Source organism: Canis lupus, chromosome 30, assembly GCF_003254725.2.
Source record: "Canis lupus dingo isolate Sandy chromosome 30, ASM325472v2, whole genome shotgun sequence".
Taxonomy (NCBI): domain Eukaryota; kingdom Metazoa; phylum Chordata; class Mammalia; order Carnivora; family Canidae; genus Canis; species Canis lupus.
In genome coordinates, this window is record NC_064272.1 from 5,524,285 (window position 1) to 5,542,165 (window position 17,881).

The 17,881-nt window shown below is 37.2% G+C and overlaps 1 protein-coding gene and 1 long non-coding RNA gene across 4 annotated transcripts in view; one reads left to right on the forward strand and one right to left on the reverse strand.

The window, feature by feature from the left end:
- The window catches only part of TMCO5A (transmembrane and coiled-coil domains 5A), a 59,374-nt gene extending 41,850 nt beyond the window's left edge, over positions 1–17,524 (forward strand). Inside the window, exon 12 of the mRNA XM_049104314.1 lies at positions 17,479–17,524. Coding sequence (XP_048960271.1) covers positions 17,479–17,509 — 31 coding nt within the window. The 3' untranslated portion in view covers positions 17,510–17,524. The remainder of the gene's footprint in view (positions 1–17,478) is intronic.
- Positions 1–17,881, reverse strand: part of LOC118352946 (uncharacterized) — a 62,928-nt gene that overhangs the window by 23,498 nt on the left and 21,549 nt on the right. The window contains exon 5 of one of the 3 annotated variants that reach the window (XR_007407351.1): positions 2,932–3,174. The exons of the other annotated variants lie outside the window; for them this stretch is intronic. This is a non-coding gene — a long non-coding RNA (uncharacterized LOC118352946). Of the gene's footprint in view, positions 1–2,931; positions 3,175–17,881 lie in introns of those variants that run through there. 3 annotated transcript variants of the gene reach the window in all.

Genomic DNA, 17,881 nt, shown 5'->3' on the forward strand with positions numbered 1-17,881 from the left:
GAGGCTGCTGAGGAATTCACTGGGAAGCTGTTGGAAGCACCAACAGAACTTACCCAGAAGGCACCCACTAGAGGGGTACAAAGCTCACTGGAAAGCAGCTTTCCAGGAAGCTGCCTACAGCTAAAACCACTGACACTTGTTGAAGGTCACTTCCATGGGCTGTCCTGCAACAGGATGGCCAAGCACCACAGGAACAAATAGGAGGGAAAAATACATCCGAACCTGGAAGAGAAGTCCCTCCCTGCACTGTTCCTCTTTTGCACCCTACTGACAAAATTTAACATGGTGCCAGGAAGTAAAGAAACGTTTATAAGATCCATCTTAGCTATCAAGCATGACAACAAAAGGTAGATTTGGAGCTGAGAAACAATACATCAATAACAGGCACATGGTCATGACCAAGTGAAGAGGCTTGAGCTCTAGTCTCAGCAATACCAACTCACTAACACCTAGGGACCTTTCAGACACTTGATCTCCTTCATGATGCCTTGGTATCTCTCTACTTTGATTAATTCAATCTATGAAACATTTTGAGTTTGATAGTTACAATGTGCCATTCTATTACTTCAACACATAATACCTGAAAATAGCAATTAAACAAAACATATTTATCAAGATTCCAAGAGCTCACACTAATAGATTTTTCTATTTTATTTTGCCAGATACCAATCTTTAAGACAACTTTTATTTGAGTCCTAATGTGGTTTATGATATTGTGATTATAATAAGAAATACATATATGCATCCCCCCTCCTGCCATAAGAGTTTCTAAAACTCTTAGAATTTCCTGAGTGATAGAGGTAAAAGGGATATCTTTGGTTATTCATAATAAGCTCTTCAGCAACCATACCTGAATTAATGCTAATGAGGTGACTCTTGGTGGGCTACTAGATAGCTTCAGGATGAAGGCTGGTTTTACTAGAGAAACCAATCAAGTGATTAGAGGGTTGGAACTTTTAGCACCATTCCCCCATCTCAAGGGAGGGGCGAGCAGTTAGACATTGAGTTAATCACCAATGAGCACTGATTTAAGCAACCATGCCTGTGTAATGGAACCTCCTTTAAAACTCTAAACAACAGAGTTCAGAGAGTTTCTGATTTGGTGAACACACATAGGAAGGGTGGTGCACCCCTATTCCACAGGGACAGAAGCTCCTGTGCTGGGGACCCTTCTAGACTTTGCCCAATGCACCTCTTCACCTGGCTGTTCACCTGCCTTATAATACGTTCTATAAAATATACTGGTACTATTAAGTAAAGTACTTTCCTGAGTTCTGTGAGCCATTCTATCAAATTACGGAATCTGGGGAGAGGGTCATGGAAACCCCCAATTTATAGCTAGTTGGTCTGTAGCACATGTAGCTGGGACTTGAGAGTGGCATCCAAAGCGGCAGCAGTCTTTGAGTCTGAGCCCTGAACTTGTGGAGTCTGTAGTAACTCTGAGTAGTTAGTGTCAGAAATGAACTAAATTGTAGGACACTCAACTGGTGTCCACAGAGAATTGGAGAATTGCTTGGTGTGGAAAACCCACACATTTGGTGATAGAAGTGTTGTGGGTAAAACAGCCTATTATTGCTGTAACAAATTACCACAGACTTAGTGATTTAAAATAACACAAATTTATTCACTTATAGCTCTGGAGGTCAGAAGTCTAAAATGGGTTTTTCCTGGCTGTGTTCCTTCTGGAGGCTCTAGGAGAATCCATTTTCTTTTTCACCTTGTGGAGGTGAGCTGCATTCCTTGGCTCATGGCGATTTCTTCTATGTTCAAAGCCAGCAGTGTATCATCTCTCCCTCTGACCTCTGCTCCTGTCCTCACGTTTACTGTCTGATTCATCCCACTTACCTCCCTTTTACAGGGACCCTTGTGATTACAGTGGACCCACAAAATAATCCAAAATAACCTCCCCACCTGAAGACCTTAATCACATCTGCAAAATCTACTGCCATGGAAGGTATCATATTCATAGGTTCTAGAGATTAAGGCATGGATGTCTTTGGGAGGCTATTATTCCATCATACAATCCTTCCTAAAATTAAAGTCTCTTGAATATTACCTAATTTTTGATTAATGTTTTCTCATACAAAAGGGTCTCAAAACGTACCCAGTTTTTAAGATGCTGAAATAAGTTACAAGATACCCTTGGTTTTTCTTCAGCCCCCCTATTCTTACTCTTCCTAAGAAACTTATTTAATTAACTTTCATCCTCCTTGTAATTCCTATTCATTAAATAATAAAGGAGATGATACATTAGTTTATGAATTCACTAGACACAAGCTTTCTTTCAGACTGTCAATTACTCTACCAACCTCCCTATATTTATTTGAATTGTCTTCCAAGAGTTAGAGGGATTTCTGAATTAATAAACAGAGGTGCAAACAGAGGTGCAATGGCCATTCAGCATACACATACAGACACACACACACACACACACACACACACAGAGTCCTGCCCCACAAGCCTAAACTTACGTATTGCATTTCCCCCTGGTCCAAGTTCTCCTTATTCTCATTCTGCTTCTCAGTATATGGCAGGAGGGAAAGTGTAATACATAATTCTAGTATTTAAAGATTCTCAAGACAAAGATAGTTTTCAATTAGAACAGAGAGTATCAAAATGGGACCAGGAAACAATGAGATACCACCACACATCTATTAGAATGGTCAAACTCCAAAACATTGACAAATCCGATTGCTGGTAAAGGTATGAAGCAACAGGTACCCTCATCTGTTGTCAGTGGAAAGGTAAAATGGTACAGCCACTTTAGAAGACAGTCTGACAGTTTCTTATAAAACTAAAATACTGTTACCAGATGACATGATTATTCTTATAAAACTAAAATACTGTTACCAGATGACATGATTATCTGCCTAGAAAACCAAAAGCATTAATTAGAGAAGGTTAAGCTGCTGTAACAGATAAATGTCAAAATTTCAGTTTGCTTAAAGGACACAAAATTTATTATAGTTTTAAAGCAGTAGTTGTTCAATAAGTATATGTGAAATGAATGGTCAAATTCCAACACTGGGGATCCCTGGGTGGCGCAGCGGTTTGGCGCCTGCCTTTGGCCCAGGGCGCGATCCTGGAGACCCGGGATCGAATCCCACGTCGGGCTCCCGGTGCATGGAGCCTGCTTCTCCCTCTGCCTGTGTCTCTGCCTCTCTCTCTCTGTGACTATCATAAATAAATAAAAAAAAAAAAAATTAAAAAAAAAAAAACAAATTCCAACACTGTAATAGTGGAAAAAAATAGAAGTAATCTTAACGCTAGTTAAATAAATAATGGCAACCCCATCGGTCAGCAAAAATTATGCTACAATTTAGCATAATTTACAAATTATGTCTATGCATACCAACTGATAAACATGCCAAGATATGTTTATGCTAAAAAAAAGGCAATTATTGTGCAATATATGCAAATATTTGGAAGAATATACGATCCACTAACTATGGAATTCTGAGGTTCTGGGTACTCAGACTGTCTGGATGATTTCCCAGGAAGAACCTTCCGAGCAAAGACAGGGGCCAACAGAGTCCTTCCCTCTGGACCTAAATGGCAGCCACAAGACAGCTGTCAGGATTTAGTGGACAAAACTTGGATGTGTGGGCTGGGGATTCCCCAGGATTCCTCCTGGTACAGAGCAAAGCCAGGGCTGAGAAGACAACAGGGTAAACCACAGGCCAGAGACCTCCATTTGTCCTTTTGGTCCAGGTCCCTCAAATGTCAGGGGTAAGCCTGCCTGAACTTGACCACAGCTACCTTCTCTACCAAAGTCAGAGTTCTGCCAATGCTGGTAATTCTTTTCAATCTCATGTTGGCCTAACTGCACTTCTCATCCATTGAATTGGGCTTTACTGCAGCAGAAACCAACTGCCTTCTGAAGGCTACAGACCACTGATCAAGACACCAACAAAAAATGTCATCCTGTCTCAGACATCACCAGGGCCTAATGCCTCTGCCAATCTAAAAAACCATTTCATGGCAGAAATCCAGGGAGCATCTTGAAGCCGGTTAGTTCAGCTGTGCCTGTCACTAATCATCATCCTTTGCCAGGCCCCAAAGTGCAAACTCTTCTGGTCATTTGTTCTTTCTTCTATTCTCCTCCCAGTTCAGTTCTTTCTTCACCCCAGACCCATCTTTCATCCTCCATTATTGACAAATCCATCAGCCCTTCTCATGTTACTCTCTAGGATCCTTATTCTTTGCCAACCATCCCTGAGTTTCTACCTTTCCCTCAAATACTCCCTCTACCTGTGTGCTTCCACTTACTGATCCTGGGTTGTTCATCGTCCCACTGCCCCTATGATGGGGGACAGGTGTGGGAAGGGGAGATCCATCATGTTTTTCTTGTTCTACACTGCTGCCTTTATACTACTACCCCTCCACCTTTATAAACACACCTCCACTGAGGATTACATCATCTGTCTGTAGCTCCCACTCTTTCCCTTGCCATTGTTCCCATTGACTTTCTAGTTACTATTTATATTTCTTATGGATTTGAGCATCTGGATCATCTTATTTCCTTTCTTTCTTCTCTAGTGCTGTCATCATTGAGGTTCTAGGTGAATCTGATGTCCACATGCACAACCTATCTGGCGTCATAGTTCCTTACTCTCCGCTCTATTTCAGCAATCTGCTATTCCAAATCCAGTTCTTTGCTATTTCTAAAACTATTCCACCTTTTAAACCAAAACCCTCATATCCATTTCCAAATTGCACCTTCCCACCTTTTCTTACTCTTTATTCTCAACCTCTATTCTTATACCTCATCAATATCTCCAAGCCTTTAATCTCTCATCTCCCCTAGTCTGTCTGCTTCTATTAATTGGATTTCCTGTCATCCTCCAATTATCACTGAAAACAAAAATGTGATTGTGTCACTCTCCTACTTAAAATTCTTCAAAGGCTCTTCATATGTTTTAAAAATTTCAAATTCCAGGCAGCCTGGGTGGCTCAGCAGTTTAGCACCGCCTTCAGCCCAGGGCCTGATCCTGGAGACCTAGAACTGAGTCCCATGTCAGGCTCCCTGCATAGAGCCTGCTTCTCCCTCTGCCTCTCTCTCTCTCTCTCTCTCAATCTGTCTCTGTCTCTCATGAATAAATAAATAAAATCTTAAAATAAATAAATAAATATGAAAATTTCAAAATTCCTTAGACAAAGAATTCTTTATAATTTTATAACTTGGCCTGGCCTGACCACTCCAGCCCTATTTCACCCCCTACCTCAACCTATGTCCTGCACTCCATCCAGTTTTGCTGACCTAGTTGAAGTTCCATTTATTCAGCCTCTAGAAAGTCTTTCTCTACTGTCTCCTCTTGGCCATCTCAAAACAGCTTAATTTTTTAAATTAAACTTTTTAAACTAGTTGTATATTCACATACAGTTTCAGGCATAATACAGAAATAACTCAAGATAACCCAATGCAGAGATAACCAAGTAAAGATAACCCCTTTACCCAGTGTTACCCAATGGTAACATCATGCAAAAGGATAGTATAGTATCAGAACCAAGATACTGATACTGATACCATCAAGGTACAGAAGAGTTCAATCACCACAAAGATTCCTCCTCATATTGTTCCATGATAGTCATGTTCACTTCTTTCCTACCCCTGGCCCCTTCTAAATCCCTGGCAACCACTAACCTATTCTTTTTTATAATTTTGTCATTTTAAGAATGCTATATAAAGGATATTATCTAGGTATGCTCATTGTCTCTCTCTCGCTCACTCTCAAATAAATAAATGAAATCTTTTTTTAAAAGATATTATATAGTTTGCAACCTTTTGAAAACTTGGCTTCTTTCACACAACATAATTCTCTGGAGAATCATCCATGTTGTTGCAGGTATCAAAAGCTCATTCCTTGACTGATGAATAGCATTACATGGAGTGGATGTGTCTGTTTATCCATTGACTGATTTTTCAGTCAATTAGCCCATTAACATTATATGAGTTATTTAAAGTTTTTTCTTCTATTATGAATATGGCTGCTACAAATATTCATGTAAGCTTTTTATGTGAACTCAAGTTTTCATTTCTTTGAGATAAATTTTGAAGAGTATAATTGCCGGATCATATGGTTGTTGCATGTTTAGTTTTTGCTTTAACTTTTTTAAGAAATTGTCTAAATATTTTCCAGGGTGAACGTGACATTTCACATTTCCTCTAGTGGTAAATGAGTGATCCAGTTTCTCCACATCCTCACCAGCATTTGGTGATGTCATTTTATTTTAACCACTCTGATAGGTATAAGTGATACCTCATTGTGGTTATAATTTGCATTTCCCTAATGGCTAATAATGTTAAACATCTTTCCATGAGTTTATTTTCATCTGTATATCTTTTTGATTAGTGAAATGTCTCTTCATGGGCTTTTTTCTCACTGGATTTTTTTAAACCATTGAGTTTTCAGAGTTCCTTATATATTCCAGATACTAGTTTTTTTGTCAGATACGTGGTTTCTAAGTATTTTGTCTCATTCTGTAGCTTACCTATTCATTCTACCAATTGGCTCTTCCATGGAGAAAAATTTTAATGTTGATTAATCCTAATTTATCAAAATTTCCTTTTATAGATCATGCTTTTAGTGCCAAGTCTAAGGACTATTTACCTAGAACTAAATCCCAAAGATTTTCTTTTTTTTCTTTAAAGCTTTATGTTTTTATATTTTATATTTAACTCCATGATCCATTTTGAGTTCATTTTTGTATATGGTGTGAGACTTAGTTCAAGGTTTATTTTTTGCCTAAAAATAACCAATCACTCTAGCACTATTTGTTGAAAAGGCTATTTTTCCTACACTGAATTCATTTTCCACTTTGTCAAAAGTAGTTCAACATATTTATGTGTATTTTTTCTGTCTATTCTATTCCATTGACTTATATATCTATTCCTCCACCAATACCATACATATTGATTACTATTATTAAATAATAAGTCTTGAAATCACATAGACTGAATCCTCCAGCTTTTTTGTCATTGTCAAAATTGTCTTATCTACCCAGTTCTTTTGTCTTTCTATATAAATTTTAGAATAATCTTGTCTATTTCTACAAGAACATCTTAGTAGGATTTTAACAGGGAGTACATTAAATCTGCATATTGATTTAGGAAGAATTGACATCTTTACTTTGTTGAATCTTCTAATCCATAAAAAGAGTATGCTGCTCCATGCAGTTAATCTTTGATTTGACTCATTAGCATTTTGTAGTTTTATTTACTATACAAGTCTCGTATGTGTTTGTTACATTTGCACCTTCAGTGTTTTTTTTAGATGATTTAAAATATTATAATGTTTTGTTTTAGTCTTGATATGTTCATTGCTAGTATATGGAAATATAATTGATTTTTGTATATTGATCTTGTACCTGCTGCCCTGCTGAACTCCTTTATTAGTTCCGGGGAACTTTAGGGAAAATTTCTTTGAAATTTTCTTCATAGAAAATCATGTCACCTGCAAATAAGGACAGTTTTATTTCTTCTTTTCTGATCTCCATGCCTTTTTTTCTTGCCTTATCGCACTGGTTAGAACTTTAATCACTATGTTGAGTAAGAGTGGTGAGAGCAGATATCTTAGTCTTGTTTCTAATCTTTGCCAGAAAATATTCAGTCTTTCACCATTAAGTATAATGATAGCTATAGGTTTTTTATAAATGTTCTTTAACATCTACTACTTTTATGAGAACTTTTATCTTGAATAAATGTTGAATTTTGTCAGATGTTTCTTCTACATCAATTGATAGGATTTTTCTTCTTTATCTTGCTAATAAGGCAGATTACATTGATTGAATTTTTAATATTGAACCAGATTTGTTTGCATCCCTGAAATAGACTCTACTTGGAAATGGTGTATAATTTTTATATATTGCTGAATTCTATTTGCCAATATATTGTTGAGGATTTTTACATCAATATTTATAAGGGACACTTGTCCATAGTTTTCTTCTTTGGTACTATCTTTGTCCAGTTTTGTAATCGGGGTAATTCTAGCTTCATAAAATGAATTAGGAAATACTTCCTCCTCTCCTATTTTCTGGAAAAGATGATATCGAAATAATGTTATTTCATACTTAAACGTTTGGTAAATTCTCATGAATAAATAATCAAAGTGGGGGAGGTGCCTGGGTGGCTCAATGGTTGAGCCACTGTCTGCCTTTGGCCTGATCCCCAGGGCCTGGGATCGAGTCCCACCCTACTTCTCCCTCTGCCTATGTCTCTGCCTCTCTGTGTCTCTCATGAACAAATAAATTATTTAAAAATCTTAAATGTTTGGTAGAATTCTCCATTAAAACCATCTGGACCTGAAATTTTCTGTTTGAAGAGTGTTGGTTTTAGTTTTAATTTTCCATTAAAAATTCCATTTCTTTATTAGTTATAGGCCATGTTTATAACTATTTAATATTGGATGGCAGTTTGTGTTTAAAGAATTTGTTCATCTCATATAACTTGTCAAATCTATCTGTACAGTTGTTCATAGTTTTCCTTTATTATACTTTCAATATGTGCAGGGATGTCCCCTGTTTCATCCTTGTTACTGCTAATTTGTTTCTTCTATATCTTAATCAGTTTTGCTAGAGGTTTATCAAATTTATGCATCTTTTCAAAAAACTAAACTTTTTATTGAATTGGTTTTCCCCTTTCTTTTTCTGTTTTCAATTTCATTTATTTCTGCTCTTATTTTGTTTTTTCTTCCTTTTGCTTACTTTGGGTTTATTTTGCTCTTCTTGGCAGGAGGTGGGGAGGCATGAGAGTTCTTGAGGTGAAAGCCTGGATAACTGATTTGAACCTATCCTATTTTCCTTTTTTTTTTCTTTTTAAAGTTTTATTCATTTAAATAATCTCTACTTCTCACATGGGGCTCAAATTCATGATCCCAAGATCAAGAGTGGCATGCTCCTCCGACTGAACCAGCCAGACACCCCTGAACCTATCCTACTTTTCTAATGTAGGCATTTAATGATATAAATTCCCCTTTTACTGCTTTAGCTATCTTTCAGAAATTTCAATGTTTCGTTTCCATTTTTATTCAGTTAAATATTTTTATTCCGTTCATTTTATTCAGTTTACTTCTTAAGTATTTTTTCCCTTGAGACTTCCTCTTTGACCTACAGATTATTCAGAGGTATGTTGCCTATTTTCCATGCTTATTTTTCTGTTATTGATGTCTACTTTGTGGCTAGAGGACACATTCTGTATGATCTCCAGTCTCCTAAATTTGTTGAGGTTTCTTTTATGGCCATGGATATGATCCATCTTAGCATATGTTCCATGGGCACTTGAAAAGAATATGCATTTTGCTGTTGTTGGGAGAAGTGTTCTATAAATATCAATTGAATCCAATTGATTGATGGTACTCATGAGTTCTTCTATATCTTGGCTGATTTTCTGTCTAGTTTTTCTATCAATCATAAGGAGAGATGTTAAAGTCCCCAACTATAATTATAGATTTATTAATTTCTTCTTCTAGTTCTATCAGGTTTTGTTTCACACATTTTGTAGTTCTTTTGTTTGGTGCATACATATTTAGGGTTGCATACATATTTAGGGTTGCCAAAGATTTTTTGGTGTTTGGCCCTTTCTTTCTCTAGTAAATTTCTTTGCTGGAAATCCTCTTTATCTGATATTAATATAGCTGCTCCTGCTTTCTTACAATTAATGTTTACATAAGATCTCTTGTTCCATCCTTTTATTTTCAATAAAGCTATACTGTCATATTTCAGGTGAATCTCCTATAGGCAACATGTAGTTGGGTCATGTTTTCCAATTCATTCTATCAATATCTATTATTTAACTGATACATTTGGACAGCTTATTTTAATGTAATTATCGATATATTAGGGCTTATATCTACCATATCATTTTTTGTTTTCTGCTTTATTTTTCATGTATTTTATTTTTCCTGCCTTCCTGCGAATTGAACAATTTTTACAATTCCATTCTGATCTATAGTATTTTTTAGTATATTTCTTTGTGTAGACCTTTTTAGTGGTTGCATGTTATATACACAACATATATTACATGATATATACACAACATAGTCTACTAGTCCTTTTACCAGTTTGAGTAAGGTATAGAAACCTTACCACTATTTTATCCTTTTATTCTCTTCTTACCATAATTATCATAACTCTTCTCTGGACATTGAGAATCTTATCAGAATTTTTCTTTCAACCATCAAATATATTAGAAAACTCTAGAAAAGGAAGAAAGTCTATTGTATTTACCTATATTTTTGCTTACCACATATTCTTTCTTCCTTCCTGATGTTCTAAGATTTTTTTTAATCACTTCTCTGGCAGAAAGAAAGGAAAAAGAAAGGATGACTAAAACTAAGCTATTCTTTTGCATTAGGTTGGCTGACAATAAGTTCTCTTAGATGTCATTCATTCGGGGAATATAAAAAATAGTGAAAGGGATTATAGGGGAAAGGAAAGAAAATGAGTGGGAAATATCAGAGAGGGTGACAGAAGATAGACTCCTAACTCTAGGAAACGAACAAGGGGTAGTGGAAGGGGAGGTGGGGGGTGTGTGTGACTAGGTGATGGGCACTGAGGGGGGCACTTGACGGGATGAGCACTGGGTGTTATACTATATGTTGGCAAATAAAACTCAATTAAAAATATACAAAAAAAATGTTTTAATTTCCACTTCATTCCTAAAGGGTATTTTTATTTTTGTTGGATATAGGATTCTGGGCTGACAGTTCTTTTCTTTCAGCACTTAAGACAGATAATGTATTCATTTCTTTTGTCTCCACAGTTTCTGATGAATAACCTCCATCGTTCAAATTGCTCTTCCCTCACAGGTCAGGCATCATTTCCCTCTCACTGCTTTCCAGTATTTTCTTTGCTCTTAGCCCTTCACAAGTACAACTATGACATATGTTAGTATGTCTTCTGGTGTATCCTGTTTAAGGTTAGTTCAACTTCTTGAATCTGTAAGCTTATTTTTCCCCCTATATTTAGAAAGCTTTCAGCCATTATCTCTTCAAGTACTTTTAAAACCTTGCCATTTTTCTCCTTTTCTTCCAGGACACTAATGATACAATGTTAGATTTTTTGTTATAGTCCCACAGGTCTCTGATACTCCATTTATGCTGTTCAATGTGCTCTGTTGTTTAGATTAGGCAATTTCTATTGATCTACTTTCCAGCTCACTGGTTCTTTCCTCTGACCTCCACATTCTTCTGTTAATACCATCAATTGAGCTTTTCATTTCAGTTACTGTATTTTTCAGTAGTTCTTCTTTATATCTTCCATTTAGTTCTTCTTTATATCTTCTATTTAGTTCTTTATATCTTCCATTTCTTTGTTGAGAGGGTTTTTTTTTCATTTATTTCATGCATGTTCATAATTATTCTGAAGGATTTTTATGACAACAGCCTTAAAATCTTTGGCAGATGATTCTAATATTTCATCTCAGTTTTGGTATCGATTGTCTTTTCTCATTCAGTAGATTTTCCTGGCTGTTGATAGGACATGTGATTTTTTTTTTTTAATTTGGGTATCTAGGATATGATGTTATGAGACTCTGAATCTTAATGAAACACTCTATTTTACCTGGCTCTGCACTTCAGCAGGAGAAGAGGTCAGGTGTAGGTATCACCAGCTCATTACTGGCAGATATACAACTACTTCGCTGTCCTGACAAGTTTGATATTCAAAACATGAGTGTATTAGTTTTTCAGAGAAAGTAAAATATGTGTTTTTGAAAAACTTAGTTCAGTTAATACATTCCTCCAGGAATCCTTTCCTAATCCTTTAATCTGGGTTAGGGTTCCTTCCTCTAAGTGTTCCCAGGTCTACCTATACTTGTCTCATTGTAGAATTATCATGCTATTCTGTAGATGCGTGTCTACTTGTCTGTTTCCACTAAACTGCAAGCTTGGTAAAAGTGCCAACTCTGTCTTACTTGATGTTGCATCCCTATACTAGAATAGTGTCTAATATATAATTGTCACTTCATAAATATATTTTGAAAAGCTATCATTTTGCTGTCCAAAATCCTCAGGAGCTTGTTAGTAACTTCCACAGGAAAGTTTGCACTGTTTGTTACTGAAGACTCTGCAGTCAGGCCTATTAACCTCTAGATGAGAAGCTCCCACAATTAACCTATGTAAATCCTTCCTTCAACCAAAATAGTCACCTTGTCTCCAGAACCCTCCTACCAACATCTGTTTCTATCTACCAGTGTGAAGATGGTATAGAAGGATTTTATCTCATGTCTTATCTCCACTCCACCTTTTTTAGAATCCTTTTCCTAATCATCCTGATATGCTTGATCACAGTATTCGTACATTAGAACCATCTTTAACATATACTGACTTATTTTATTTCTAAGTATATCATTATCCCCAGGATCTCCACAGCTATAAGATCCCTGCAGATAGGATCTACATCTTTTGTCCTTAACATATGGTATAGTATCTTACATAATATCTCACAAATAAGAACTCAATAAACATTTATTGTTGAAAGAAAAGAAAAATTTTAATTTAGGATGTTTTAGGGAATCCAATATTAAGCAAGTTTTACAAACTGGTTTCTCCAACTATCTCATCTCCTTATTCAGTGTAACATAGTAACTAGATCCAGTCACTTAACCCCCTATTTTTTACTTTCTTCAACAGTAAAACGAGAAAAAGCCTCATCATATATAGACACCATAAAAGACATTTAAGGTCGGTGGTGATTATGATTAAGCGGCGTTTAACAGAATTGTTTTTGTCTGTGCATTTGTTAAAGACAGCTCAAATGACCAGTTTCATAGTAACAGGCTGAGCAAGTAAGCTTAAGAGTTCAGAAATGAGTTGCTAACTCCACATTAATTCATCCTGTTTTGAGCCTCATTATATGGCAGCTGCTGCATGGGACAAGCCTCTGACTTGAGTGACTGGCTCAGCCAGTGTTGACATTCCTTTCAATTATCAGCAAATGCATCTACCTGCGCAAACTCGTTTTGCTCACAGATTAATTTTTCTATGAAACATCTCAAACACAAATATTTTGGAAGAGAGTACAGCACAGAGTCTATTTGCAGAGTTAATTAAAAAAAACTGTCCAGATAATTCTGGTTGCATAAAGGGCTTCCTCCAAAAGGGCAGGAAGTCAAGCATTAACAATTAGTAGGAGATGGAGTCCACAGAGCAGCGGTGTGAGAAAGTGAGAGGCAAAAAACAGGACAGCAAATAGTTCAAGAAAACTGCCTTTAGTTCCTGTAAAGAGTCTTCAGCTCACTTGGTGCAAAACAGTAAATCCTAATGGACTCCAAAAACTTCTTTCATAAAATCACAGAATGGACCATAAAGAATTTCTTTGACACAAACAAGATAGGAAAGCAAGAAAGTCAGAAAATTCATCCAAAATGAAGGTTTATCTTTGAGCCTATACTCAATGGAATTAAAAGGTGGAGCTTCGGGTTCTGAAGAAATACTGTTATAACTCAATAGAAAATAATTTTAGCAGTTTCTGTAGGAGGAAAGAAGGAAAGAGAAGCAGATGAATCAGACTAGCTTGGATATATAAAAGGAGTAGTAGGAGTAGTAATGATCTAGGATAAAGTGGAGAGAAGAGGGAGTCAAATAAGTTATTTGGCTCTCTGTGTTTAACATGTTAACTCTTGACCCTCAATGTCAATTAGGTCTCAATTAGAGCTGCTATTATGTTTATGTATATCTACACAAATACACACACAGTGGCTTCCTACTGAAAATTCACTATTTCAAGAAGTATTAATTGGGAAATCAGTCTTGTAAAATGGATTTTAACACTAATTCGACTCTCTCAGAATGGAGAAGCTTGAAGAGAAAAGTATTGAATAACTGATTATGCATCCATAATGCCTGGAAATGATGTGCATTTTATACCAATAAAAAGGACATCGTTTCATATTGTAGAAAATTTGCTGTTACAGAATGTTTTTGGTAAAATATCCCAAATAAGAACTGACTTTCCCTTTCCCATCATATAAAAAATTCAGTCCATTATCTTCTGGGGTATATAAGAGTTCATTACTCATTTGCCCTTGAGTTGGACAAAGTCTTTATAACTCTTAAGAACTATTTTATTTCCTGCCCTCCAAACTCCCTGGTAAGAAGGAGTTACTCTATATTTGTAAGCTTCACTCTTCCCAAGGTCTGTGATATAACTTTCAGAAGATTTCAAGAAAGCCAATCTTAACTGATGATCTCCTTCTCCCCTGATAGTTAAATCTCAGTAACTGATCAGAGACACCCAGGCCAGAACTTGTACCAAACTTCTGATCATTGTATCCCTTTTGGCTTCTTTTGTGTCAGTCTTGGTCTCTTAATTCAGAAGGTTAAGCCATGATCCTGGGCATGATCCTGGGCATCCTCACCTTCCAACTGAATAAGCATCATATTTCAGCAACTTTACCTCCTAAATATCTCTTAAGTCCAAATCTCACCCCAACCTGGGCCATCATCAATTCGCACATTATTATCATAACCTCCAGGTTTCCTCTCCCAGCCTCCAAATTTGACGCTTGCAAGTTATTCTCTGTTGCAGCCAAAGTATTCATTCTCAAGTACCCATTCTCTTCTTAAAGCCCTTTAGTAAATTCCCCTTTCTCCCCAAATAAAGTCCAAACTCCTTAACAAGAATCAAGAGCTCATCCTGATGTAACTCCCCTTAGCACACTGACTTCATACAACTCACCCCTCCACCCACATCCACCTCCAATCAAGACTTCAGACACATTGAACTACTTTGGTTCCCCAAACAAGCCATTTGCTTTCTCATTTCCTGGTCTATGTTCATGCATGAAACATTAGCATTTGCCTACTCATCTTTTAGGTCCCTATTTAGATGGTAACTCCTCCAGGAGTCCTTTCCTTTCCCAAATGAGTAACGTGCCCTTCTAACTGCTCTCATAGAAACCTGTGCTTTATTATAGAATACACTGTGCTGGAGTGTAACTCTCATTTACTAGCCTCTATTTGCCCTTGGGCTGTAAGCCCCAGGAGGTCAGGGTGTGAGTAGGTCTTCTCACCTCTGCATTCTTGTATCTGATACACACCCTGGCATATCCAAGCTCTACGATAAATATTGGTTGAATGAACAAATACACACCTAGGCCCTAGGCATAAGATCATGCTTCCACCTTCCCACTCTGTTACACCCTTCAGGGAGAGTAGTCTTGCCCCTAAATCTCCAGTCCTATTTCTGGACCGTGCTGGAAATCCCTCTAAGTCTCATTGTTCTTAAAGTCTAAGACCCATAATATGGCCTACAAATCCTATTCCATCTAGCCTTTGTTTCATTACCACTTGTGGTAGCCAGCCTCAGGATGGTCCCAATAAGCCCAGCCTCCTGATATTCACATCCTTATGTAGTCCACCCACATTGTATTGGTTTGTGTGACCAACAGTATACAGTAGAAGTGAGAACATATCACTTTTGAGGCTAGATCATAAAAGTCATTGTATCTTCTAGTTTTCTCTCTCTCTTTTGAATCACTTACCTGGAAAAAGTTAACTGCCATGTTACGAGCAACTCTGTGGACCCATATGGTGAGGAACCAAAGTCTCTGGTCTATAGTCAGTGAAAAACTCAAAATTTTAACCAACAGCCATAGGCAAGCGCTTTCTGGCTCAGTCAACCCTCCAGATGACCCCAAGAGGGACCCTGAGCCAGAATCACCATCTATGCTACTCTTGGATACCTGACCCACAGAAACTAAGATAATAAGTGTCTAATGTTGTAGCTCACTAAGTTCTAGAGTCATCTGTGATGTAGTACAATAGATAACTAATATAACACTCTGGTCCCATTGTTAGACTTCTCTCAATTGCAGAATCATGCCAGCTTCCATCTTGCCTTTTCACATACTGTTCCTTTGCCTATAGTCACTGTGACAACTGCTTTATAGATCAGCCGAAAGAGCATTTCCTCAAGAGCTTTCCCTGTCCCCCAGACCAGCTTAGGCCATTTTTCACATGTCTTCAGGATAGCAGGCATTTTTCCTTGTTAGCCATTTTCATATATATTTACGTTACTATTTGTGGAACATCAACTATTTGCCAAATGCTGTACCATGTAACATAGGATCAAAACCAGCATTATCCTGCCTTCATAAAGTTTATAATCTGGAATTATTCTCTAATTATTAACACTTACTTGATTATATATATTTGATATTATTTTTACACTCACTATCCCTTCCTCATTTTTCTCACCCCATCAGTCACATCTTGACTATTCTATCTCTGAAATGTTTCTCAGCTGGAGCCCCTCCTCTGCCCTGCTCTTCCCTAGACTTGATTAAGTCTCAGCCCAACTGCAAGAGCCTCATAGCCAGATTTTATTACTGAGTATTCTATGGCTGCTGCATTAACTGACTTTTTTAGAGTCTCCCTCTGACCCATCTCTGCCATTCTATGTCTCACCTCTATACCTCTGTGTGCACTGTCTCCCTATCATGTAACTTAACTCCTCTATTTAAGACTCCCTCTGTCCCCCATTGTTACAAAATCAAGTTAGAAATTCCACACCCCACCTACAACATCTCTCTTTCCAAACTTTCCCCCATCCCAGCTCATCTCCTAGAGTCCATCTCACTCTCTCTCTCTCTCTCTCTCTCACACACACACACACACACACACCCTCTACACTGTAGTCACACCCAACTTCTCACTCTTCTCCAAGCCAACCATGTCTTTTCAATGCCTCCACACTGTTGTTCATGCTGTTTCCTTAGTCTAGAAATTATTTCTACAGCTGCCACCCCCTCATACCTACACATCTGCTAAATTCTTATGCATCTGTCAGGACCCAAATGACATGTCACCTTTTCTGACTCCTCCAGGCTGATTCAGGGCTCCTAGCCCTGTTAGAGCACTTAAGTCATGTCATAATGAGGTGCATGCATGATTCTTTCCACCTTTAAAAGTTCTTCCAGGTCAGGGAATAATGTTTTATTCATCTTTGTATTCTGAGCACCCAGCACAATGGTTGGCACAAAACAAAGTGGCATGATTGTTAGATGAATGCAAAAATGAGCAACTCTTAGTAAAACAAGAACAACTGGGGCATGTACTATCTCACTTGCCTCTAATTTAAGAGACACTTGAGCAGAGACACTTAAAAGGGCAATTCAGAAGCAAAATAGTGCTAAACAGAATCTGAGGCCCAGAAGGTCCCAAGAGGTGAAACAGGTTGAAAACCAGCTAAGTTATTGGTGTCTCTTGTGGAAGTAGCAGGGAGGTGTTAATGTGGTATTTAACACATGAACAACAAGTAACAGCAAAGAATGAACTGGAATAGGCAAAGCTAATGGCATGAAAATTACCTAACACAGCCTATATTTAGGACAAAGAGAAAAACAGCAAGATGTTTATAATCAGCTATCTCAGTTTAATCCTCATTACAATGTATGCCCTGTACACTTACTTATTTAAAACCTTGCTTTACATTTTATAATTTATAACTGTAATGCTACATTTACTAATTCTGTTTCAGTCCAAATGAACAAGAATATGCCTTTATATAAAGGATCTGTGAAGTGTATGTGGAATTACAATTACAGAGACAGGGCTTGGCAGACTGATATTCCCAACTCAAGAGGGCCAAGGAGCCAGACACTAGAAAGAGCAGCCAAGATAGTATTTACCATCCGGAAAATTCCCACCCACCAGTCACCAAGAGGAATAAATGCAGAACAGCAAGTACAGACCCAAGGACTTCTATTGTAGAGTATTGTAAAGATATGGGTAATGGAATGGGGAAATAAAACAATATCACAACATAATGTCCCAGTGCTGCAGAGAGGTAAAAATATGGTTTGTTAGAGTTTTTTTGATAACTGTAAATTAAAATAATTGTCAAAAGTAAATGAAATCAACTATGTAAATACAAACATCAT